The sequence below is a fragment of the Thamnophis sirtalis genome, unplaced genomic scaffold, assembly GCF_051295495.1.
Source record: "Thamnophis sirtalis isolate CommonGarterSnake01/CBP01778 unplaced genomic scaffold, rThaSir2_p1.2 scaffold_14, whole genome shotgun sequence".
Taxonomy (NCBI): Eukaryota; Metazoa; Chordata; class Lepidosauria; order Squamata; family Natricidae; genus Thamnophis; species Thamnophis sirtalis.
In genome coordinates, this window is record NW_028261394.1 from 18,118,174 (window position 1) to 18,145,440 (window position 27,267).

Below are 27,267 nucleotides of genomic sequence, written 5' to 3' on the forward strand. Positions count from 1 at the left end.
GGCTGGTTTAAACTGAGGATCTTTTCACTTGCCTTCCATTGAACACATCTAGTAAAAAAAAACCCACCCTAAAATTAGCTGGTGGAGACTGAAGAATCTCTTGGGTGTGGTAATGTCCATAAGTGCCCTGCTGGGAATTCAGAACCATCATTTAACCTCATATTCCTTCCATCCTCCCGAGGTGGGTAAAATGAGGACCCAGATTGTTGGGGGCAATAGGCTGACTGTAAAATGCTCAGAGAGGGCTGTAAAGCATTGTGAAGCAGCATATAAGTCTAAGTGCTCTTGCTTTTACTATCCATGGGTGTTCCCTTTAGATTTCTGGGCACCAATATTCCCTTCCTACTATATACCTAAGCAACAAGTTACAAGCCAGAAACAATGCAGGTATTTCTTTCCAAATTCTGCCATGCCTTTCAAGAAGGCAACTCCAGCGGCCTTTGCTGAGTCACCCATCCAGCTCCCATAAGGGCAAGTTAGGGCCCAGCTTGTTTCTGATCCAGGCTGCTCCCACTATGCTGGAATGCAGGCCGTGTGCCAAGAGGGCATTTATGGTTTCAGGGCTATAAATCAATAGCAGCCAGGTGAAGCTTCCTCTCACCTGCAGGGAGCCTTAACAAGGTCGCCTCCATATTTTCTGCAGATTAATGGGAAGAGATTATAGGTATGTTGCTGAGTGACAACTGAAAATATTAATGCCATTCTTTTCTGTTTGTAATTCAATCAATCCAACAGAATAGAGCTGGAAGGTACCTTGGAGGTCTTCTAGTCAACCCCCTGCTCAAGCAGGAGACCCTGTACCATTCCAGACAAGGGGATGTCCAGTCTCTTCTTGAAAGCCTCCAGTGATGGAGCACCCACAACTTCTGAAGGCAACTTCTGTTGCACTGGTTGATTGTTCTCACTGTCAGGAAGTTTCTCCTTAGTTCTAGGTTGCTTGTCTCCTTGATTAGTTTCCATCCATTACTTCTTGCCCTGCTTTTTGGTGCTTTGGAATATAACTCAAAACACACACACACACACACACACACATCTTTTGTAGCAGCCCCTCAAATGTCGTAACAGTGCAATCATGTCCCAAGTGGGGAAATATTGAGGAGCAAAGATCTGAAAAAGCCTGGGAAATCCAAGGGAAATCATCAAAACTATAAAAAAAGCAAACGTTAGAATATTTTGGACATATGAGTTGCAGTGGCGCTGTACTGCAGGCTACTTCTGGTACTGCCAGCAGTTTGGCAGATCAAATCTCACCAGGCTCAAGGTTGACTCAGCCTTCCATTCTTCTGAGGTCAGTAAAATGAGGACCCAGATTGTTGGGGTCAAGAGGCTGATTCTGTAAACCATTTAGAGAGGGCTGTAAAAGCACTGTAAAGTGATATATAAATCTAAGTGCTATTGATGCGACACCCAGAAAAAAATGTGGCATCCTTCACTTAAACCTCCAGGGATTTCTCTCCTTCTCTCTTTCTTTCCTTCACTCTGTCTGTCTCTTTCTTTCTCTCTTTCTACTAAGACTAAAACATACAAAGAACAGAATTAGGTTTGTCTAGTCTAGTGAAACATGTGATGCGACACCCGGAAAAAAACACGGCATCCTTCACTTAATCCTCCAGGTTAAGATTGAAGGCAAAGGAGGTCCAGACAGAAGAAGAACTTCAGGGCTTCAAAATCCAAGGGACCAAATTGGACAAAACTCAGCAGCCCTTTTTCGTGCAGCTGTAGATAAAAATAGGATTGCCAACGTCCGATAACGGATATGATCTTCTTGGAAAATCATTTTTAATGGATGGCAACACAGGAGGCAAAATGGGAGTATCAGGTCAGAGAATCTTCATATTTTGGGCACCTAAGTAACTTGTACGCAGACGAAGTCTAAATGCAGAGGTGGGTTTCTGCCGGTTCGGCCCAGATCGGTTGAACTGGTAGTGGCTGCGGTGGGAGGCTCTGCCCACCTGCCCAGACACTTGTGCACATGCACAGAAGCATCATGTGAGCGAACCAGTAGTAGAATAAATTGAAACCCACCACTGTCTAAATGATAACCTTTCACAGAATGAATCTTGTTTTTCACCAGCAAAGAGCCACTATATCTTTACAATTTGATAGCCTGCAGTTATGTTTGGCTTCACCAACCACAGCTGCCCAAACAGCAATGGGATTATATCCAAAATTGGCATAGATTATAATTGGCCTGGGGTTATTTAGGCAATAAGCCTAATTGTTTTAATGACTGATAAATAGATTCTATGAATATTTGGAAAAGCAATCTCAAGAGAGATCAAATGGAAAAACTGGAATGCAATGACTGCTGAAAAGAGAGAACAGCTGACTTCTTATCTACCCAAGGAAAGACCAATTCACTGGTACACTTTAACTCCGCTTCCTCCTCCGCTTCCTCCTCCTCCTCTTCCTCCTCCTCCTTCTTCTTCATTTGACTGAGTCTTTTTCGTATGAAGCAGGAATTCTGCAAACATGTTAAGGACAGAAGCGAAGAGTGGAAATTCGCTTCAAGAATGCTATGCTTCCAGTCATGTGGATTCTTTTTCCATGCAAAAAATTGAGGGGCTGCCCCAAAGAAGAGGGTGTGTGTGTGTCAGTTTATTCTCCAAAGCACCAAAGAGCAAGACAAGAGACAACAAATGGAAACTCATCAAGGAGAAAAGCAACCTGGAATTAAGGAGAAACTTCCTGACAGTGAGGACAATTAACAATGGAACCACTTGTCTTTAAGAAGTGGTGGGCATTCCATCACTGGAGGTTTTTAAGAAAACCCTGGAGAGCCACTTGTCTGAGATGGTACAGAGTCTCCTGCTTGAGCAGGGGTTGGACTAGAAGACCTCCAAGGTCCCTTCCAGCTCTATGCTGATTGGCTGATCAAAAACATTGTGGACTTTGCTGCTGTAGTTGAGACAGACCTGGATAGTTACTTGAGATAGCTTTTAAACGAGATTATCTCTGAAGAAGGGGGGTGATAGTATTAGTACTAGGGGCATAGTACTTAGGCCAGGGGTCGGCAACCTTACACACTCAAAGAACCACAAAGGTTCTAACCGGAAGCCCCTCATTCAACTCTGAAGCCAACCGGAAGTCCGGTTCTCCCACCATAGAGTCTCCTCCTAGTGTAGCATCCTTTTTCCTCTACCTGTCCTAACTGAAAGCCCTATCAATTGTGGAGCCTACTGGCGACAGGGAGCCACAGCAGAGGGATGAAAGAGCCATATGCAGCTCCAGAGCCACAGGTTGCTGACCTTAGGGTAAAGCACCAGCAGCAAGTAGTTACCTCTACTAGGAATAACCAGCAGGGCTTTTTCTTTTGTGTTCTTATGGTTTTTCCAACTCAGTTGACAAATCTGGAGGGCAACCCTTGAAATTGGCATATCACCCTTGACAAACCTCCAAGACTCTTGTTGTTTTTTCTCTGAACTTGAAACATTTTGCACCGTCCTATCACCAAACCAAAAAGAAAAAAAGAAAAAAGAATGAAGGCTGCATGCAATATGGGAGGGATCATTCAGATGCATTGATGCAAATTGGGTAATCATTACACCGTTCAAATCATTAAATAGAATGTAGTGCCCCCTAGTGGGGAATTGGGTATTCCACCTGGCTGCCCCATGGTCCAGATGCTATGCCTCAACCATCAATTTTCAGATTTTCAGATTAACAGAGTTGGAAGGGACCTTATAGGCCATCTAGTCCAACCCCCAGTCTAAGCAAGAGACCCTACATCATTTTTGACAGGTGGCAGCCCAGTCTCTTCTTGAAAGTTTCCAGGGATGAAGCTCCCACAATGTCCGAAGGCAACTTCTGTTCCATGGTTTGATTGTTCTCACTGTCAGAAAGTTCCTCCTTATTTCTAGGATGAATCTCTCCTTGATCAGTTTCCATCCATTATTCCTTGTATGGCCTTCGGATGCCTTGGAAAATAGCTTGACCCCCCTCCACTCTGTGGCAGCCCCTCAAATATTGGAAGACTGATATCATGTCTCCCCTGGTTCTTCTCTTTACTAGACTTGCCATGCCCAGTTCCTGCAACCATTCATTGTATGTTTTAGCCTCCAGTTAACTTAAACTTAACTTAACTGAATTCCATACTTAACTCTTCCTTTTCTCTGTTTTGAATTTCTTCTCTTTAAACCACAGCTGAGCGAGCATCATTTTTGGTATTTTGGCATGTTGTGGTGCTCCCCAAATGGTTGCCATGAGTGGTAGAAATTACTGATTCACATCAGGGCCATCATACTGAGCAGAGGTAATAAAAACATCAAATAACAACAAGGCCATCAGGTAAGGCAGCTCGTCCCCACCTTTTTGAACTGCCAATAATGTGTCCAGATGATGCTTTCATTCTGTGCTGGAAGAACATTTCCCAAGCAAGCCTCAGATAGCAGTTCTCTGTCATTTTTATCTTCTCGGAAAGTTTTTTGGGCACCAGAGAATTCTTGGAAATAAAGATGAAAGATAATGAGGGCTGCAGTAATCCCAGCTACCACTAGGGAGTGAGCAAGAGGAACATGGCTATGTCTCTCAACTGACTTCTGCTGGCCATCCAGAGTTAGCAGCCCAGATATGGGAGCCATGCAGTCCCCTATTATTATTATTATTATTATTATTATTATTATTATTGCAATACATCCAATTCCAAGAATCAAAAAATGCGAGTGACAATGACTAATCATAATGGCCATCAGAGTCAAGGGTCCTGGGGTTGCCAAGATAAGATATTTCTCTCTGCTACTTTTGTCAATTCATCCATCAGATAGATTGAGAAAAGCTTTCTGACTAAGGCTGGTCCTTTGTAAAGCAAGAGAAGCCCCCCCCACCCTTTGTAACCAGTGAGGCTCCCCTAATCATTCCATTTCCAAACTTCCCAATTCGATCTGAAAGTGGATCCTTGCTTCCCTCTCTCTGTTCTTAAAAGTGAGAGAACAAGGAGGTGATGTGTCTTTTGGGTACCAATTCCAGCTTTTGGAAGTGATCTCTATTTTTTAATTGGGGAAAAAAGAAAAGAAGGAAGGAAGGAACACAGGGAGAGAAAGAGACAGAGAAAAAAGAAAGAGACAGAGAGAAGAAAACAAAGTAAGTGACAGTGAGAAAGAGTAAGAAAGAAATGAGACAGAGATAAAGAAAGAGACAGAAAGAAAGAAAGAAAGAAGGAGACACAAAGAAAGAGATAAACAGAAAGAGACAGAGAAAAAGAAAGAAATGAAGGGAAAGAAGAAAGAAGGAAAGAAGGAAAGAAAGAAAAGAAAGAAAAGAAAGAAAAGAAAGAAAAGAAAGAAAAGAAAGAAAGAAGAGAAACACACAGAGAAAGAGACAGATAGAGAAAAAAGGAGACAGAGAGAAAGAATAAGAAAGAAAGAATAAGGCAAAAGAAAGAAAGAGAAAGAGATAAAGAGAAAGCAACAGAGAAAAAGAAAGAAATGAAGGGAAGGAAGAAAGGAAGGAAGGAAGAAGGAAGAATGGAAGAAGGAAAGAAAGAAAGGAAAGAAAGAAGAGAAAGAAAGAAGAGAAAGAAAGAAAGAAAGAAGAGAAATACACACGCACAGAGAGAAATAGACAGAGAAAAAAGAAAGAGACAGAGAAAGAGTAAGAAAGAAAGAAATGAGACAGGGCGAAAGAAAGAAGGAAAGAAGGAGACAAAGGGAGACAGAGGGAGAAAGACAGAGAAAGAAAAAATAAAGGGAAGGAAGGAAAAAGGAAAGAATGGAAGGAAAGAAAGAAAAAGAAACAGAGAGAGGAAAGAAAGAAAGAGAAAAGAAAGAAAGAAAAAGAAAGAGAGGAAAGAAAGAAAAGAAAGAAAGACAACTCTAACTTAGAGGTGATGAATCTCCTTTGCTGACACTGAAAGTGCTTTGAAAAGCCACTTAGGAGCTTAAATCCTGCTATTAATGCCAGGCTTTCATTAGCTCGCTTTGCAATCCCCACCCAGCTTAAGACTGTGAAAACGTTCAAGCTCCCCTTCCCTGCTTCACAAAAGGGTCAGCCATAAGCTTTTAAGCCTGCTCTCCAAACAAGTGGAATGCCTCGCTCGCCCACTTCCCCCTCGGAGTAGCTTCCTTCTCGGGGCTGCTGTTGCTGCTGGGGTGAGAGACACCGGGGGGGGGGGGAAGACTTTGGGGCAAAACAGCCCTTTCCCATTTGCTCAGCCAGAACCAGCCCACATTTAGCTTTGCTCTCTGCTTTTCTTTCTTGCCCCCCCCTCAAAGCTGCAGAATGGGGTGAGGGGTGGGGGGCAGACAGAGAGAAGAACCGTCCCTGGATTGCAACAATTGGGCTGCCTTTGCCAGGGAGATGACCGGATTCCCCCACATCTCTCAACGCTGAAATCACACTGGTATTTCATCCTCATCAGTTGCACAAGATCCTTATTGTAAATTTGCCAGGTTGTTAATTCACTACAATAAAACCTGGAATACAAACTGAGGCTCATGAGGACTAAATTCAGATAGGATGCCGGGGCTTAACGTGCTTTCTGGGGCTTTAACTTAGTTGTGTTTGTGTGAATCCTGTCATTACGGTTAGGACCTGGGCTTTTATGCTTTAGTATGGGATCGCAAACCACAGCACAAAAGTCAAGCCTTGTGGGACTCTCATTCACACTTTATTGTGGATTTTTTATCTTCTTTACTGGTGTAATTTGGAAAACATGAGAAGCTGTGACAACAGTCTGCAATTTCTCAAAACTCTTTGGAATGCTTTCCGCATTTCACATTGGGTACAATTACAATGGGGTGTGATGGCTCAGTGGTTAAAGACACTGAGCTTGTCAGCTGGAGAGCTGACAGTCCGGGTTCGAGACTTGTGCTCTGCACAATGGTGGCGGGGGGAGGGGAAGCTCCTGTTACTTGCTGCAGCTCCTGCCCTCCTAGCGATTCGAAAGCATGCAAATGCGAGTAGATTACTAGGTATCACTTCAATGGGAAGATAACAGTGTTCCGTAAGTCTTTGGCATAGAGCCAGGCTGGCTACATGACCATGGGAATTGTCTTTGGGCAATGCTGGCTCCCTCGGCCAAGAAACGGAGATGAGCACCATGTCCTAGAGTAGGACACAACAGACAGGGAAATCTTTATCCTTTTAAAATTTCAACAGCATCCCTGGAGAATGGATGAATACGGAGGACTTGCTCACTTCTCAGTTGGACTATGGCAATGAACTCTGATTAACAGATTTTCAGATTAACGGCGTTGGAAGGAACCTTATAGGTCATCTAGTCCAACCCCCCATTCAAGCAGGAGACCCTACACCATTTCTGACAAATGGCAGTCCAGGCTCTTCTTGAAAGTCTCAAGTGATGAAGCTTCCATAACTACCCTGGCCGTGAGAACCACGCAGAATCGTGAGGGCGAACCTTCGGCATGTGTGCCCAAAATGGCATGCGAAGCCATGTCGCCCGGCATGTGTGGCCTTGCCTGTTTGCCTTCTGGATTTCTGGCATGCATATGCGCACAACAACCAGCTGTCCTTCATGCGCACAGCAGTGCTGAAACTGGTGAGCATATGCATGCCGGCCAGCTGATTGTTGGGTGTGAAGGCATGCCAGAACCCGTAAGTCCAGCTTTTCCAGAGTGTGATCACTTTGCATGTGCGGCAGTGCTGAAAACCGCTTGCGCGCCGGCCAGTAGATCATCGGGCATGCATGCGTCCTAGAACCTGGAAGTTCGGCTTTTCCCGAGCACGGCACTGATGAGCTTGCGTGCAGGCATGTAATGTTTCCACGCAACCTTTGACGCACTCAGTGCTGAAGAGATTCGCCATCACTGACCTAGAAATTCATATTGGTTCAGAATGCGGTGATGCACATGTTGTTGGGCACCCCTTGGCTTGCCCTTGTGACACCACTGATGCATGAGCTGCACCGGCTTCCAATTTCCTTCTGGGTGCAATCTAAGGTGCGGGCACCACCTAGAGAGCTCTACGTGGCATGGGGCCAGATCACTTGCCTTGCCTTGAGGTTGGGTTCCCGCCTGCCAGTGGTGGGATTCAAATAATTCGACAACTGGTTCTCTGCCCTAATGACCAGCTGGGTAGGCGGGGCTTAGTGGTCATGTGACTGGGTGGGCATGGCCAACTCAACATCACTCACGTCGATGGGCGCTTCACCTTAGTTAACCGGAGAGGCAGTTTCTGTAAGCAGGGCAATAAAGATTAGGCTAGAAACAACACCAGAATGTTCCCTTCCTGCCTTCCTTACAGAATTAGCCCTGCAAAGTGGAAAAAAAGAAAATAAGATTTCTTCCAACAACCAGGTCTCTGAACTGCTTAGAAAGTTACCAACCGGTTCTCCCGAATAGGTGCGAACTGGCTGAATCCCACCACTGCCGCCTGCCCACCAGATGGGGGCATTTTCAGATTCCTCTCCCTTAAATATTGCCATCTAGTAGGCCCTAGGAAGTATGCCTTTCCCATAGCAGCTACTTCCCCATAGAACCCCTGGGAATTTTGCATGAGGAACTGGTCCTTCCCCCAAGTGCTGGAGGAGAAGAGGATGGCAGCCCTGGGCTGATTTATTGGGGCATCCCAGGAGGGTCTATGACAATTCACCACTCACCATGATCAACTTGCCACAGCCAACTCGCTGCCGGACAAGAGTTACTGTAAGATGGAAGAAATTGTGGAATAGAATCATTAAAGGAAGGATGCAAAAGGAGGGACAGAATAAAATGCGAATGGCAAAAATTAAAATATTTTTGTTGATTTTAAATAATGAAATAGAATTGTTACATTGTGCCACAGCGCGTTGGCCATGATGAGTTGGCTGCGATGAGTTGTCCATGGCAAATTGGCTGTGGCAAACAGACATAGGCGTCCTATTAAACCCCTTCCCACAAAGGGCCCTGCAAAATCAGAAGGGTGGCGAAGCTTCCTTTAAAAATGATAATAATCAAAATGTTTCCCTGAGAAAAGAACAAAACATTCTGAGGTTGAAAGGTTCAAATTCTGAAGTGTTCGTTCTGACCCTGAAGAGCTTCTCCAAAATCAGAATCTGACATTTCAGAGTAGGGTTCCCCCCCCCTCAAAGGGTTTTTGGTTTGTTTGTTTGCACCCTCATCATCTCTGGCTCAGTGGCTAAGACGCTGAGCTTGTTGATCAGAAAGGTCGACAGTTCTGCAGTTCGAATCCCTAGCGCCGTGTAATGGAGTGAGCTCCCGTTGCTTGTCCCAGCTTCTGCCAACCTAGCAGTTCGAAAGCACATAAAAAATGCAAGTAGAAAAATAGGGACAACCTTTGGTGGGAAGGTAACAGCGTTCCATGCGCCTTTGGCGTTGAGTCATGTCAGCCGCATGATCATAGAGACGTCTTCGGACAGCGCTGGCTCTTTGGCTTTGAAACAGAGATGAGCAATGCTCCCTAGAGTTGGGAACGACTAGCACATAAGTGTGAGGGGAATCTTTACCTTTACTTTATATCTCTGTCCTTGCCTGGGAACACACACCTGTTTTCCAGGTTGAGTCAATTTCCTTTGACTAGAATTCCATTGGCCGCATTCGGAGGGTTTGCACACAAAGAACCTGATTTGGCTTTTGCTGTAAGGCAGATAACGGTTCAATTGCCTATTATCGCCCCTGGAAATCTATACGCTGGCAGGAGGAATCCCACATCATGAACATTTGTTACCGGAGAAACAACACAGATAGCAGACTTTTTAATCATCTTCCCATAACTCACTGGTACTTCAATTCTCAAACAAAGTTTAAACCAAGGGAGAGTTACAGCTAGATAATATCTTTGCTAACCAAAAGAATGCCAACTTGCCAAGCAGTGTTATCTTTGTTTGCAAAAGTTGGGAAAGATGTAAAATCTCTGTTGACACTCAAAACTTCAGCTGCTCAGTCCAGACAATTCTGCACTTTTACACACTTCCCAGGGAGTCACTGTCACACATATCCTCCACCAGTAAGACACACTAGAAAAGCACACATGCACCACACTCTAATCTACTGCTTGCTTAATCGTGGTTTATCTTGTAAAAACACACAATTCTCTAGCACATTAAACCAACTCTAACTTAGCACAAGGTTATGTTATGTTGACTCTGCGACTGGGGTTGTGTGGCCCAACATGTTGCATGAACCCAGGCAAGGGAGACTGATTCAATAAACCATAGTTAAAACAATCCAGGGCTTAATGAACAAAGTGAGCCCAGTCAGTGCATTTGGCTTGAAGGACCATGTTAGCTAGGATATTCTTGGAGTTGAAGTCCATGCATCTTAAAATTGTCAGGATTGATAAAGTAGCATCTCTTTGATTTTAGACAGTCTCATCTCAAAAACTAAGCAGTCTCTGATTTGATTAGTATTTGAATGGGAGGCCCAAGTCTTATATCCTAGATTGGAAAGATGAACAAGCATGTTTGGAGGACAAAGGCAAATTGTTTCTGCATTGTTGCCAAGGAATCTATATGAAATTTTATTTTATTGCAACTTCAGAATAAAAATCATATATGGTACACTCCGAACAGCCACCATAACAATACCCTGTCCACCCATTCAACATGAATAAGACTCGTACCATAAAAGTGTACATCAAAATATCTGTTTTCTAAAAATTATTAGTACCGTATTTTTCGAGTATAAGACACTCCAAAGTATAAGATGCACCTAGATTCTGGGGAGGAAAACAAGGGAAAAATATCTGCCTCTGCTTCTCAGCAATTTGCCTCCTTGCAACAAACAGTACAGACAATATACACTGTTTGTAGTGTTATATTTCAGACTATACTTGTACAGATGCTGTTAAAATTGATGTGCTTTCTGGAAGTATAGTTATTCTCTGCTTTTTACAAGAATAGTACTTTTTAAAACAATAGCACAGGGCCTCTTCAGATCAAGCATTTATTTTAAAAAGCTTCTTCATTTTGTTAAGTTGTCTAGAACAATAATAAAGCAGCCTTTAAAAAATAAGTCCAATTATTTGAACATTCTATAGGCATTTATAGTTTTTGACTTACCTCCTTGCAGCAACAGCCTGATTAGCACAAAGAAAAAAAAAATCTGCCTCCCAGCAATTTGCCATGTGGAGCAAACAGCAAGTTTAACTTTCAATTTCTCCAGATCATCAGCTGTTTCAGGCTGCAGGGGTTGCTATAGCTTATTGAAGCCTCAGCAAGCCCCCTGTTTCCTGCAAAGAGGTAAATTGCTGGGAGGCAGAGGTCAAAGGGTGGGAGCCGGTGGGTGGGTGGGGCTACATTCAGTGTATAAGACGCACCCAAATTTTCACCCTCTTTTAGGGGGAAAAAGGTGCATCTTATACTCAAAAATATGGTAAATAACTAAGAAAGTATCAATACAAAGAAGGATCTTTAGTTCTTTACCTAGTTTTTCCTGTAGCAAAATGTAGCACAACATTTTGCTTTGGCACAACTGGTTGCTGAATGGAAACTATATGTAACCAGGAGGTCATGGAAGTCAAACTCAACACAAAATAAATTTTATTAGGCCTTGAAAGATACTCTAAAGCAGAGGTGGGGAACTACAGCCCTCTTTATGACTTGTGGACTTCAACTCCCAGAATTTCCGAGTCAGCTGGCTCAGGAATTCTGGTGTCAGGGTTCCAAGTAATACACCCATAACAAGCAAAACTCCGAGGCAGATGAATTCCTCAAAGAATAGCTTTATTGGAAATATCATATTGGCACAGATCGGGTGAAAACCGACTCCGAAGGTTCCCATGGTTTTCACTTAATTAAAAGTAAAAGTTTTCCCTCAACTCAAAATAATTAGTCACATGGTCCAATCAAGCCTCTGTCTGGTTGCCTGGTGACATCACCCCTCCTTCCTCTGACCAGGTGCGAGAATGTCCTTGGTTCCCAAGAGAAAGTATTTTGTTTTGGCTACAAAATCCCCCCTCTATTTGGCTCTATTCCCCCCCTCCTGATCCCTCAGCTCCAGTGTGGCAACACTGAAGCTGTCAAGAATGGCTTTGGCCAGATCAGCTTCAGGGTTGACAATTGAGAGTTGAAGGCCATAAGTCACAAAGGGGGCCGAAACCCCCCACCTCTGCTCCAAAGGAACAGAGGAATGAGTAGGACCCCTCCCAAATCTGATGCATATTCCCTATGAATTAGAGGGGATCCATAGGAGGGTAAATATGGCACCTGTGATTGTGTGAGCAAAGCCATTTCCCGACATGACCAGCGCTAGTTTTTTTTAAAAGAAGCGGCACTCTGATTGTGTGATCACATTTGCCATCTTGATTTTTCTGACTTGCCCTATTCGTGAACATCCTAAACTGTCCGCAGTTTCAATTCTCAAAATTAATCCCCACCTCCCATGACTCAAGTGATTGCTAAGATCAAAAAGTTTTGGCATCCTGAAGTGAGATCAGATGAGTTCTGGTGGGAAAATGTGTGAGGTTTCAGCAATGAGTCTGGGTAGCAACAAAAATCAGAACACAAAATACAAGCTGGGTGGATACAACCTCGTAGAAGGCCCTCACTCAGTCAAAGACCTTGGAGTCCTCATCTCAAATGATCTAAGCCCCTGAGCTCATTGTACAGCATTGCCAAAAAGGCATTAAGAGTTGTTAACCTAATTTTGAGAAGCCTTTTCTCCAGTAACCCTGTACTGCTAACTAGGGCATACAAAACCTTTGCCAGACCAATCCTTGAATACAGATTTTCTGCCTGGAATCCATACTGTATATCAGACATTAATACAATCGAGCAGGTCCAGAGGCATTTCACGAGAAGAGTCCTCCACTCCTCTGCTCACAAAAGAATACCTTATGGGTCAAGGGATGAAATTTTAGGCTTGGACAACCTGGAACTATACCGCCTACGGTCTGACCTAAATATAGTACACAAAATTGTCTGCTACAAAATTGTCTGCCTCAACTGCAATAATACACGGGCAAACAATAGATACAAACACAAGGTAAACCGCTCCAAACTTGATTGCAGAAAATACGACTTCAGCAACAGAATGGTCAATGCCTGGAATGCTCTACCTGACTCTGTTGTTACATCCTCAAACCCCAAAAGCTTTAACCTTAAACTGTCTACCGTGGACCTCACCCCATTCCTAAGAGGTCCGTAAAGGGGGCGTGCATAAGCGCACCAGTGTGCCTTCCGTCCCTGTCCTACTGTCCCCATTTATCTGTACTCATTTCCTTTGTTCACGTCCATGTTTATACTTATACCTGTTATCTCGTACATGTTCGACAAGTTAACTAACTAAAATAAAATAAATAAAAAACTGTGATACTCGGAGCAATCTGTCATATTTTGATGGGGGAAGAGCATGGCAGTTCCTGGTGCGTGACATGCTACCGACTCCTGGGCTACACGGTTACACCCTTATACATGTAAAGTTCTCCCAAAACCCTGAAGCAATCCGGCACGCCTGCTTGTTCAGAAAGAGTTGTAAATACACACTGCTTGTTTGCAGACGAAATGAATAAACACTTTTTTCTCATCTCACCCAGGCTACTCTTTCAAAAGGTTTCATGATGATGGGGTGAGGAGGTCATTAAAATACCGAATGGGACAAGGGAGAGGAAAAAGAACCGAGTCTTGGCAAAGGCCAGGCAAGTGGCCATAAATCAGAGGTGGGTTCTTACCAGTTCGGACCGGTTCAGCTGAACTGATAGTGGTTTGCCGGCCTGGGTCGCCAAAACCGGCAGCAACCCAAGCCTGCCACACCTCCGAACCAGTTCTCCAGTCAACGCGGCATGTTTTTCTGCCTTTTTAAATGTTCTGCACATATGCAGATCTATTTTTGCCCATCTGCGCACTCTTGAGGTGTGCGCACACTGAGCCGGCAGTAATGGGGGCAGCGGCCACTGCTGCCATAAATCATTTATCAACCACAACCACGAAATGTTTTTCTGCGCCTCTTTTCTGCATAAAAAGGAACCATTCCTACGCCATCTGAAGCTATTGCTATTATTATTAGCCATAGAAATCTAGCATGGAGAAGAACAAACAAACCCCTGACTGAATTCTGGAGAGCGTTGCAGATATTCTGATGGCTGCATGATTTGAGTTTTAAGGCTACGCTTACATCCCAATTATCTGCTGGTCTCCATCCTCCAAGTCCAGCCAACTCAGAAAAAGAGAAGATAGAAAGGAAGGACAGCGGACCAAGAATCGGCCAAGCCAAGATTATTTCTCTGACTCATAAAACCGAGTCTGTTAACTATGATTAAAACATACCGGGGCTTAGTATGAGTATGAAAACAGCATACCATTTACTAAAAGAAGAAAACAAAATAAACATTGAAAATGAACAAAACGGACTCTTATCCTGCCTCCAGGCAGTGCCTTCCTTCAAAGACTGCGGTGAGAACAGGGGCTCCACCCAGCGCCCAGAAAATTAATATTAAATTAGAAGGATAGCCTAACCACCTGCATGAATAGAGGTGGTCCTTGACTTACGACCCATTGTTAAGCGGGACATTTGTTAGGTGAGGTTTGCCCCATTTTACGACCTTCCTTGTCCCAGTCATAATGTGGTTGGTAAGTGACTCTGGTTTCCCCCATTGTCTTTGCTCATCAGAAGGTTGCAAAAGGGGGTCACATCATGCAGCAGCCATAAGTATGAAACCAGCATCTGAATTTTGATATGCAGTAGACCCTCAGGTCACAGCCATAATTCATTCCATAACTTTGGCCACAACCCAATTTAGTCGTGACCCAAACCTAACCAAAATTAATGCCGCAGCCACATGTGGGTCGCTGTTGTTTGTAAACAAATGACAGGAAATTTGGCGCTTACAAAAAATCCCAATTCGGTTGTGGTCAGAAGTGTTCGTGACCAGAGGTTCTACTGTACATGGGGATTCTGCAAAGGTCATAACTGTGGAAAATAATCCTCAATTGCTTTTTCAGTGCCGTTGCAATTTTGAACAGTCTCTAAATGAATCGTTGTAAATCAAGGACTACTTGCACATATTAATCCCACGACGGAGAGAAGGTTAGCCTGTGCTATCTGATTAAGCAGTTGACGAAGCCCTATTGATCTGGACATGGGAATAAACTCAGGAACTTTGGGCTGCTCTCAGAAAAAAATTAATATATTTAGCCTCCCTATTGCCAAGAAAAACTTGTCTTCTTGACTTAGCCAAAACATGTTTTGAAACCGCACTTTGCTTCTTTGCTGAATTTAATTGTGGCAAGAAATCATTAAGAGGGATAGTTATTGCTTGCTTACCTGTTGCAACATCGCCCCTTTTCCACCGTAGCTAGAACGCATCAGTCTAGCCATGCCTGGACAGGTGGGGTTTGCAAAAACTTCCTTGTGCTTGTCTGAATTCAGCTTGTTGCACAGCTGTTTACAGCTGCAAGGAATAACTAAAACTCCTTTTTCTAAAGTTAAGGTTTAGCCTAGGCCTAGGGCAACATATAACCCAAACCTTTTAAGTGTTTAGATTAGGGGCATCACAGTATGTTTGTAGCAAAACCCAACAGCAAATACATGATAGTCACACCAGCACAACACAATGCACATATAATATAATATAATATAATATAATATAATATAATATAATAGAATAGAATAGAATAGAATAGAATAGAATAGAATAACAGAGTTGAAAGGGACCCTGGAGATATTCTAGCCCAACTCCCTGCTTAGGCAGGAAACCCTCCACCACTTCAGTCAAACTCTTCTTATAAACCTCCAGTGTTGGAGCATTTAGATTTATTTATTTTTTTTTAGATTTTATTTAGCATTTATAGGCCGCCCTTTTCCCTGAGGGGACTCAGGGCGGCTTACAATAATAAGGGAAGGGGAGTGAAGACAAATATAGAAAAAAAAATGTGAAATAACTAAAAAATACTAAAACACAACATTCACTCAGCATTCGGGAGGGGCAGAAGAGTTTATCCCCAGGCCTGACGGGCTAGCCAGATCTTAAGGGCTGTACGGAAGGCCTGGACTGTGGTCAGGGTACGAATCTCCACGGGGAGATTGTTCCATAGCGTCGGAGCAGCAACTGAGAAGGCTCTCCTCCGGGTAGTCACCAGTCGGCACTGGCTGGCGGATGGAATACGGAGGAGGCCCGCTCTATGCGATTTACAACTTCTGGAGGCAAGTTGTTCCACTGATGAATTGTTCTAACTGCCAGGAAATTTCTAGGTTGCTTCTCTCCTTGATTAGCTTCCACCCATTGCTTCTTGTAGAGGAGGCTACAGAGGCAGTTTTGCAGCTGCAATCTTGCCCTTCTTTAGGCCCCTCTGCTGGTTTGAATTAATGATTTCCTTAAGTCCTGGACAGTCATAAATGTAGTTGTGCAAGCAAGGAAAGCTGTTCTACGTCCTGTTTTATTCACTTACTGATCCAATTTGCATCCTGCCCTTTCTATTGAATCGGACAGTCTTCTCCTGCCCTGCACTGAAGGGTTAAAAGGGTTTAGGCAATCTAGGGAATTACTCATGGCTTTCTAACTGAAGGTTTCTTTTGTTATTAACAAAGGGACCAAGTTGCAGAAAAAAAGGTAGGGCCAAGAAATGTATTTAAAAAACCACTCCAGGAAAAAACGCTACCTTTGCCTTTTGTTGTGTTGCATAATATATTTATAAAGCAAAAGAACTTCTTTCTTTAAGGAAAGCCAAATGCTGATCAGAGGCCATCTATGAAATATTCAAGCTGCATCCACAAACCTGCATTAAGGATTAAACACTGTGGTGGGAAAACAGAAAGAAACTTGCGTCGTGCAGAAGGACTTGGTGGCTCAAAATAGTGTCTTCCTTTTAAAAAAAAAAAGCCATTTAAATCGAACAATCCCACAGGTGCAGGAGGTGGGGTCAACTTGCTGGCAATTAAAAGCTTTTGGCACAATTTGGAATTTCTCGGCTTAGTCAACTATTTCAGAAATGTTGACACTACTTTCAAAGATTTCCCCAGGAGCGAGAAAGCTCTACCTTTAAAATTCTTTCTCCAACCCCCAAGCGCATCTCCACACCCAGATTGAAATATCTCCATCCCCCTGCAACCGTAAGCGATCTTAAATACACCTGAACCCACTTTCTCTGCCAAAAAGAAAAGAAGAAAAAGAAACAGACATAAGTTTAACAAGCTTACAAACAAGAAAGGGAGGGGAACGAAAAGATATCGTTAAAGCCGGTAGGTTTAGTTCCTACTTTTTACACCGATCAAGAGATTATGATGGAGCTGCAGTTAAGGCTTGGGAACTGAGCAGGTGTTTAACTCTTCTCTTGAAAACCACGGGGAGGTGTACCATTTAATCTCCAGCATGGTTAGACTGAAGTAAACCTTGCCAGGATTTGACTGGGTCTCTCAGCAGATGACAACACATTGTTAAACCTGTCTAATTCTAAAGCCGAGCAGGATTTACTCTGGGTTGGTCCTGAGTAACCACCAGGAAATTTCAGGACCTTGGATTAGAATAGTGTTTTTTTTTTGTGTGTTGTTGTTCAATCTTGGCATTTTGAAGATGTGTGGACTTCAATTCCAGAATTCTCCAGCCACCATAAACTATTTCTATAATGATGACACAAGATTACTGCTTGTTTTTAACTTATTATTGGAGGCCAAAACGTACGATGGATGGTTGCAGGAACTAGGCATGGCTAGTTTAGTGAAGAGAAGGACCAGGGGAGACAGGATAGCAGTCTTCTAATATTTGAGGGGCTGCCACAGAGAGGAAGGGGTCAAGCTATTCTCCAAAGCACCTAAAGGCCAAACAAGGAATGGAAACTGACCAAGGAGAGAGTCAACCTGGAAATAAGACAGTGAGAACAATCAACCAATGGAACAGAAGTTTCCTTCGTAAATTGAGGGAGCTTCATCACTGGAGGCTTTCAAGAAGAGACTGGACTGCCCTCTGTCAGAAATGGTGTAGGGTCTCCTGCTTGGGGAGTGGGGTTGGACTAGATGACCCACAAGATCCTTTCCAACTCTGTTAATCTGTTAATTACATCAGTGAACCTACCTTACCACTTGTTGAACTTAACTGAAATGGCAAATTTAAGATTAGGTTCACACATGTTATGAGTATTTTAAAATACACGTTATGTTGACATGAAATGGGATTACCCCAGTTCATAAAGCATAATGACTGCCTGTTAAGGCAACGCCTGGGCATCAATGATGTGTTGAACCTAAATGATTCGGCTTTTTTATCTACTTAACCTATGTTACATCTGAGATGAATTTGAAAAAGGGAGGAGCTTAGATCACATGATCATGGGCTGCCATCTTGGCTATTTTAATTAACCCATTGTAAGGACATCCCTACTTGTTATGACAGAGTTTCAAAGTATACAGGTACTGTTTGGAATTACAATGGAGAGAAGTAAACTAGAACCAAGGAGAAATTTCCTGACAGTGAGAACAATCAACCAACAGAACAGAATTTATGGATACTCCATCATTGGAAGCGTTCAAGAAGAGACTGGACAGCCACTTATCTGGAATGGTATAGAGCAGTGGGTCTCAACCTTCCTAATGCCATGACCCTTTAATACAGTTCCTCATGTTGTGGTGACCTTCAACCATAAAATTATTTTATGTTTTCCATATTTTTTTGAAAATATGTTTTTTCCGATGGTCTTAAGCAACCCCTTTGAAATGGTCGTTTGACCCCCAAAGGGGTCCCGACCCACAGGTTGAGAACCACTGGTATAGGGTCTCGTGCTTGAGCAGGGGGTTAGACTAGAAGACCTCCAGGGTCCTTTCCAAATCTGTTATTCTGAGAAGGACCCAGATTGAAAAGACCCAAGGTGAAATCTACAGGTAGTTTAGAAGGTGACTTTTTCTTAGCTTACCGTAAGAGTTATGATGGGCCTAAACTGAAAGAACCTACCATGTGCTCCATCTGAATAGCTCATGGAAGGTGGGATAGAGGTACAGCACATAAAGAATAAATCAGAGACACCATTTCTGATCTCCAACATTAAGACAATATTTACTAGGGACCTTAAAGTTTTCCACCCCATCACAATTTTCTGAATTTAGACACAACAGACTTTACTGAGAAATGACATGTTTTTTGAAGCCCAACAAACTAGGTCACCTCTTCTCACAGATACCTGATTAGTGAAAATCTCCCATCTATTTTTTTAAAAAAGGGATAGCAGTAGAAATCACAAGACTTATTTACTAGCTAGATGAAATTCCCTTAGAAGGACCGTATTAAAATATCAGCAATATCCCATTAAGTACATAGTAGAATGTCCTTTATGACTAATTTTGATATATTTGATTGTTCTTATTGGAACTACTTCTTTACTTGTAGAAGATGATCAGGTTGAGCTTGAGGGAGGGGTCAAATGTGTCATAAGTCATGAATGCCTGCGGAACCAAAAGAGATCTGAGTTCAGCCTACCTCGAATGCTTTTCTTATCTCCTGCTCATTTTCCTTAATGGTCAGTTGGTCAGATTCTTGTAGAAAGCTTAAACTTGCAATAAATCTTTATGCTCACTTGAACTGCCTGGATCTCCTGATTTCCATGGGGCTTGACACTTGTTTACTTTATTTAATATAGTCTCACCTTTATCATTTCTATAAATAACTCAAGGTGGGGAACATACCTAACATTCCTTCCTCCTATTTTTCCCACAACAACAACCTTATGAGGTAGGTTGGGCTGAGAGAGAGCATCTGACCCCAAATCACCCACTGGCTTTCATGCCTAAGGCAGGATTAGAACTCACCAACCAAACTGACTTAATGAAAGTTGATCTTCTTCAAAATAAACAGATTGGATTAAAAAAATCAGTATTTTTTGAAGTTTCCCATCAGGAGGCAGCATTAAACAGTAACAGTGGAAAGAAGAAAAAATAAAAAAACAAAGTGTTAAAAGCTAACATATAATTAAAGATAAATGTCAACCCTGAAACTGACCTAACCAAAGGCATCTTGGATGCTTCCGTGTTGTCACACTAGAGCTGAGGGATAGGAAGGGGGGATTTGAGGTAGCTGGGGTTTTGTAGCCGAAACAAAATACTTTCTCTTGGGAACCAAGGTCATTCTCATACTTGGTCAGAGGAAGGCGGAGTGATGTCACCAGGCAACCAGAAAGCACTGTGATTGGACCATGTGACTGATTGTTTTGAGAAAGTGACAAACTTTTACTTTTAATTAGGTGAAAACCTCAGAGTTGGTTTTCGCCAGAACTGTGCCAATACGATATACCCAATAAAGCTATTGTTTGAGGAATACATCTGCCTCAGAGTTTTGTTTGCTATGGTGTATTACTTGGACCCCTGACAATTCATTTTCCTGGACAAGCGAATGGTAGACTTGAAAATTCTGACTGATGGTAAAATTCCCCAAAATCTTAGAAATTAAAAAGCCATTTTAAAATCCTCACTTTTTTTACCAGATAAGAAGAAAGGTACCACATCATCCAGTTGGCACTGCATTTTACTGACCAAATAGTAGACTTTCTCCAGAAGGTTTTGTTCTCAGCCTGGTCCTTTGGGACTCTGAACATGTCCACATCAACACACGATTGAGTTCATCCTCTGTCGGTCATCCTCTTCTCTTTTACCTTTTCCAAAATTATATAGGTGTTGCTGAACCACAACAGAGCCCCAAATTCATGCCGCTAAGTGAGAAATTTGTTAAGTGATTTTTGCTCCTTTTTCTTGCCACATTTGTTAAGGGAATCACTGCAGATGTTAAGTTAGTCCCACCGTTGTTAAGTGAATCTGGCTTCCCCATTGGCTTTGCTCGTGAAAGGGTCACACGTGACCCCAGGACATCGCAAGCGTCATAAATGTGAGTCAGTTGCCAAGTGACCAGGGGGATCCTGTAATGGGCATAAGTGTGAAAAGTGGTCATAAGTCACTTTTAAAGTACCATTGTAACTTTGAATGATATTGTTTCAACAACTGTTGTAAGTTGAGGACTACCTGTAATGATTGGCCAAGATACAATGTTTATTATTAGGCACATATATTGTGGTTCGGCTCCTTCAAACTCAGGCCACCCAGAGTGCATTTATATTAAAAGAATATCTCACCCCAGAATGAATTTTCACTGCACTACAGTCATATAGAGATTCTGATCAATTTTAATCCTACATTTTCTGTACTCACAGACAGTGCCATAATATTCAGTACTAGCAGTACTACGAAAACAGCTATTCAAAGATTCTCTCGGGAGATTTTTTTTTTTAAAGATATTTATATGCAGGTGCAAATCATTTTCAATCGACTAACTTTCCCACTAATCTATACCTGAAGAAGAATAGAAGAGTGAAGTTATACTTATAGTACAAAGAAATGGAGCTGAAAAGTGATTTGCAAGTCTAAGTGGTCAAATATTTTAATGAGGAAGAAAGTTTCAATGTTGCAAATAATTTCTATAATTCTCCAGATTTTGGGCATTCGATCTATACAGGAAGGGAAGCCAGCCTATCTATACATAATTGTTCTTGCTCCACTGCAATCTTTATTTCATGGGGGATGCATTCCACAGCATTTTAAAATCCTAGAATAATAATTTTAAAAAGTACAATTATTGTGCCTACCTGCCCTATAATACCAAACAAACACACTGGGATATTCATTTATGAAACAACCTAGATCATTGCACACACTTAGGTGCTGGTGTGTTTCTATAACCTATTGAGCCATAAACTTTTCAAATTTTAGCCTCGTGGTGGGGGCCTGGCTGTTGTCTCCCCTCCAGAAATGAGCCTCCACAGCGTTGTGTTCTCATAACAGGAAATTAAACTTTTGCAAAATGTGATTTTTTTTTAACGCCAAGGCCAATTTGCAAACATTTTACACTGAACTTAAAAAGATTTTTTTTTAAAAGGGAAACCAGAAGTTGCAAACAACTCCAACTGTTTTGCTCGGATCCCCGCATGGCGTCTGATGGGATCTGATAAGATCAGCTGCTTTCGAGGGCCTGATGATCGCTCTGGCCACAGGATTTGAACAGTGAAACAGTGCCGTGCCTCCCTTCCATTCTGAAATTAGAGGAGGATTGTAACATCCCCAAAAGACTCTCGTGCCATTATGAGAAGAAACCTCAGTCTTTTCACTGCTTCTCACCAAGAAACTCTTTGTCCAGTCAATTAAGAAGGCACAAAGGTCAGTTTGCAAAGGGAGCAGTTTTCTACAATTCTTCCAATTGTCCCCCCTCCTTCTTTTTGCTTATATATTTTGCTCAAACTTAAGAAGTAGCACAATTTCTTGGGAGGGAATGATGGGACACAGAAGCTTCTTTATCCTGCTGTTATGCCAGAGATAATGCATATCAAATGGATTGAAATGAAGGATCCCAGTCCTTAAACTCTAAATGTTTTTATTGATTTTTTTGGAAGCATTCATCGCAAGGAGCTTGGAGGCCCGGCACGATCCCAGGAGCAACAAAACAAAACCCCGAATCCCCAAGAGAGGCTCTCGAGACCAATACAAAAGAAAACAAAAAACAACCAGAAGATTTTTATTATTCTGTTTAAATCGAATTTGCAATAGACTTGAGGCCATTTATGCATGGCAAACACTCATTCCAGAGAGCCATTTATTTATTAGGTACAGCAAGGTATCTACACCCTTGACATCAAGAACTACTAGCCAGTTTGCCAACCGTTAATCCAATGAGTTGTAAAATAGTTAATTGGGGAAGAAACTGCAGAAGGCAGCCAAGAGGCAGAAGCCAAAGATTGAAGGCAAACTTTCTCTTCCATATAGTACTTATTCCTGCCCCACCCTGCAAAAAAGCAGCACTTTTGATTTAGCTAATAAATGCTACCAGACAACATTCTGATTTGGCTAACAAAATACCACCATACAACGTTTATTGCAAGGATCATTTGCAAGGATCTGACTGTGAAATTCTCCTTTTTTTTTTGAGGGCTGCTCAAAATGGAGACAAAGCCCCAAGAGATTTAGACCCTGATTTCAAATCTCACTGCTTGCATTCAGGAGAACCCAAATTTTCAGGAAATTATCATTCACACAAGAGAAGAGAAGGAATGTAGAAGGAGGAGGAGGAGGATGGGGATGGGGAAATAAGGACAACTAGAAGGCTGAACATAGGATCGCAGCATCAATTGTCCCGACTTTACTTTCAACAAGGTGGAAGTAAAGCCAAATTTGCAGGATTTTTTTTATTTTTTGCCAATTTTTTTATTTTTTTATTTTCTTACATACCATTTTAAGTATACATTCACATAATTGTTATTCTTTTTTACATTTGTCATTCTTATACATTTGTTATTCCATTTAATACATTATAATATACAGTTTAGGTTGCTTTATTTACCATCCCTTCTGCCTGTTGTAACACCACCTTATTTTCCCTTTCTTTACTCTCTTTGCTCCCTCCCTGCCTTCTCTACTTTCTTCCTTCCTCCTTCCCTTACCTCTCCCCTACTCCTACTCTTCCTCTTCCTACCCTTCTCTTTCTCTCTCTTCCACCCTCCTCTCCTTACCTCTTTCTTCCTTCCCTCCTCTTCCTCTCATTTTCTCCTCCTTTCTCCCTTTCTTTTTCTGCTGTTATAGGTATCTCTTTCAAATCTCAGTTTATGTTTTCTTGGGATGGTATTCAGGAAATTATTATTCATGCAAGGGAAGAGAAGGAATAGAGAAGAAGGAGAAGAAAAAGATGGGGAAATAAGGACGACCAGAAGGCTGAAAATGGGATCACCGTCCTGACTTTACTATCAAGATGGTGGGGTTGGATCTGTGAGAGGAAGGGGCTATAAGAACAGAAACTTCCTGAAGAAGAACAAGCGGCTCAGATCCGCAGAGCAAGACACCCAGGGACAATACCTGAACCCTCAATTCATCATTTGGTTTTTTTTAATTAACTTTAAAAGGGGTTTTCATAGGCGGTCAGCTTTTGTTAACTTTGTGGCTTTGTGAAATCTAGACCCCCTTTGAAGTCACAAAAGCAGACACAGACTTCAAAAGCAGACAAGCTTTCAGCCTTGGAAAGTCAGCATTTCTTTCGTACCCGATCCCATAATAGAAACTATTATAAAAAGCACAGAGGAGGAAGGCAGGAAAAAGCAGCAGCCCAGGCTTTTCATCCATTGTGGGAGCAGAGGTGGGCTCCTCGTTCAGAGTCACCACAGTATCTAGCAACAAAGTCTTGTCTACACCAGCAGGAAAAAAAAAACTTTTCAACTCCTGGCTGCTGTCAGCCTTTGCCATGTAAAAACCAGAATGGTTGACCTCTCTTAGGATCTCCTAACACAGGGGTCTGCAACCTGCAGCTCTGGAGCCTCATGTGGCTGGCTCTTTCATCCCTCTGCTGTGCCTCACGCCTGCCAATACCTGCTGGCACACAATTTATTGTGGTTTTCGACCCATCTCTCCGCCCTCCCCAAATTCAAAATGTTTTTGTTGCATGCAGAAATAAAAATTTCCTTTCTCTGTAGCTGTTCATTGATTTCATAAATTTTAATTTAATTTGATTATTTATTTGTCAGTGCACAACATATGCACAATGAGATTGCTTGAGCAGTGCTATCTTCATTGTAGATGTCAGAAGGGTTTTGTGGCTCCTGGTGTTTTCTTTTCTGTGGGTCCAAATGAAACTTTGAATGTTTAAGGTTGCCAACCCCTGTCCTAACAGGATAGGAAGGGAAGGGTCTGGCTAGGAGAAATACACCAAATCATTATAAAACCTCCCAGTTTGTAGCAGTGGCTGCTGAATTTCAAGAGAGAACCCAAGAGTTCCTCACGTGAGTGATTTGCGCCTCTTCTAAGCAAAACTTTACTGAAGGAAAAAAAAACAGCAACAGGAGGAATCGGAGAAGCAACCGGGGAAAGCAGGGGGACAACTCCATTGGAGAAAGGGATGGTGTGTGTGTGGAGGGGGGGGGGTGTTCCAGCCCAAATGATTCGGGGCAGCGTTTATTTTCAGCAGCAGGCAGCGGCACGAAGTTAGGTTTATTTATTTAGCGTAGGGTAGCGTGCCTACCGCCCCTGTCCTAATGTCCCTTTTTATTCGTATCCTTTTCATGTAGTCAAAATCATGTTTATACTTTTATCTGTTATCTGTTATATATGCTTGACAAAACAAACAAACAAACAAAATCAATAAATAAAAACCCGAGAGGTAAAAGATGCGAATTCCAGGAGGGACAGGGCGCACTCGGGAGAGGGAGAGGGCACAGCCGGAATGGACTGCCTTGGGGGCTCTTAAGCTCTCTGCAGGGTGGCCTGATGGATAATTGGGCTTTTGACCTGGAAGCGAAACGTCTTCAAGCAAAACAAGAACAACCACCACGCACTCACACATACCCCCCCCCCCCAAAGACAGCCCAGTTGCCTTAGGAAAAAAGCACCTTTGGGGATATTTCCCAACCCGCAGAAGCGCCGTGGCCGGGGCAGAGGGGCGCAGGAGCTCCCAGCGAGCACAGCGCTGGATCCAAAAGGGGCAACGGGGCGAGGGGCAGCTGCGCCGAGTGGAGCGCATCCTCCTTGGCCGGGACGGAGCCCTCTTACCTGTACCAGAGTAACCCCTTCTCGTAGCAGCGGTCGAAGAAATGCGGCTCGGCCCCGACGGCTCGCACGTCCGGGTGAACGCGCAGGAACTCGAGCAGCGCGCGAGTCCCGCCCTTCTTCACGCCGACGATGATGGCCTGCGGGAACTTCTTCTGGCCGGAGCCGCTGGCCACGGGCAGAGCCCCAGCAGGAGCATCGGGGGGCGCCCCCTCCTCGTCTTCCTCCTCATCTTCCTCTTCCTCCCCGGGGGGCTCGGGAGGGCGCTGGGGGAAGAGGGGCGCCCGGGGGGGCGGACGGGCCTGGGGGGGCCAGCCGGGCGGGCCGGGCCGTCGCAGGGGCTGGCAGGGGCCGGTCAGGCAGTAGAAGAAGTAAGTGCAGAGCAGCAGCATGGCCAGGGCGAGCGGGGCGCGCGGGAGACCCCCCAGCGGCCCGCCGCGGCTACATCCCATGGGCAGTGGGCGCCCCCGGACAAAGCGGAGACCCGGCGGCGGGCTGGCCCGGCGAGGGCATCGCTCCCCCGGCGGGCGCGGGCCGGGCCGTCCCCTGGCCGCTCCTTAAGCAGCCCAGCCGGCCAGGCGTCTCTTCCCTCAGGTCCGATCCTCGCTGCCCCGGGCGCCTTTCAGCGCCTCTGCTGCTCCCCGGGCTCCCTTCGGCGCCGCCCCCACTTGCCCTCCCGGCGCGGAGGCGGGAGCCCCGACCGGCTTCTTCTTCTTCTTCTCCTCCGCTCGCCAGCCCAGCATTCAGACCAGGCGGGGCGGGGCGCGGCGAGGCGGGGCTGGAGAGTCGCACCTTCCTGCCCCGCCGGGTTCCCGGCCAGGCTCGCCATCTGGCAGGCGCCCCGCTTTCCCACGGACGGAGCCTTCCCTGGGAAGGCGGAGAGGCCCGCCGGCGCTACCCCGGGCCAGGCGCCTTGGGGAGCAGCGCTCAGAGGAGCTGCCACCCGGGGAGACGCGCAGCGGGGTTGTCCGGCTTCGCTGCTTTCTCTCTCTCCCTTTCGAGGGTCTCCAGCCCAAGCCGCGCGCTCCCGGGATGCGAGGATGGGGGCTTCTCCTGGGGAGGGGGCGATTCTCTGCAAAACGGTGGACGTGCGCTTCGCCCCTTCCCACCTCATGAGTTGCGGGGGTGAGGGCTTGCCCTGGGGGTTGGGGTGGGCAACGATCCTCTGCAAGGCGGCGGACATGCGCGGAGCCCTTTCCCACCTCCCTGGATGCGAAGATGGGGACTTGTCATGGTGGGGGGGGGAGCGCGCGAGCGATCCTCTGCAAGGTGGCGGACGTGCGTTGCGCCCCTTTCCCACCACCCAGCTCGATCCTCGACGGCCGTCGCTTCTGAGCGCTTCCAGGCAGCCTCTCCCGAGAGGGGGAAAAAAAACTGATCGGAGTTGAAAAATTGACCTGCCCTTAAATGACTACCATCCATAACGACGTTTTCCTAAAGAAAACCAGGAAAACCGACTCCCTTGTCCACACAACTTGCAAACCTTCGACCCTATTTACGTTTTAGCACGATGGCCCAAGTGGGGGGCAGAGGGCGATTTAGTAAGGAATCTCTCCTAGAATCTTATGGCCTGCTGAGCTACTTTTGATAGATATGTCCCTATTCTGTGTGGTGTGGCTTCCTCACTAAGCGGAGCCTTCCCTGGGAAGCGACTGCTCCCTTTTCTGCTTCTTAATTAGTTTTTAAAAACTAATTTCACTCCGCTTCCTCCTTGTCTGGAAAATACCTTCTTGTGCCTGTTTCAAAGTTAATGAAGGTGAGAAACAGACAAAGGAGGTTTGTGTGTGTGTGTGTGTGTGTGTCTGTGTCTGTGTGTGTCTGTGTCTCTCTGTGTGTAGTTATACACGTTTAAAATAGAATTCTGAAGATCCTTATTGGATGAAAAAAT

The 27,267-nt window shown here is 44.2% G+C and overlaps 1 protein-coding gene across 1 annotated transcript in view; it reads right to left on the minus strand.

The window, feature by feature from the left end:
* The window catches only part of HS3ST6 (heparan sulfate-glucosamine 3-sulfotransferase 6), a 72,134-nt gene extending 46,047 nt beyond the window's left edge, over positions 1-26,087 (minus strand). The window contains exon 1 of the mRNA XM_087728912.1: positions 25,383-26,087. Coding sequence (XP_087585038.1) covers positions 25,383-25,831 — 449 coding nt within the window. The 5' untranslated portion in view covers positions 25,832-26,087. The remainder of the gene's footprint in view (positions 1-25,382) is intronic.
* Between the last annotated feature and the right edge of the window lie 1,180 nt (positions 26,088-27,267).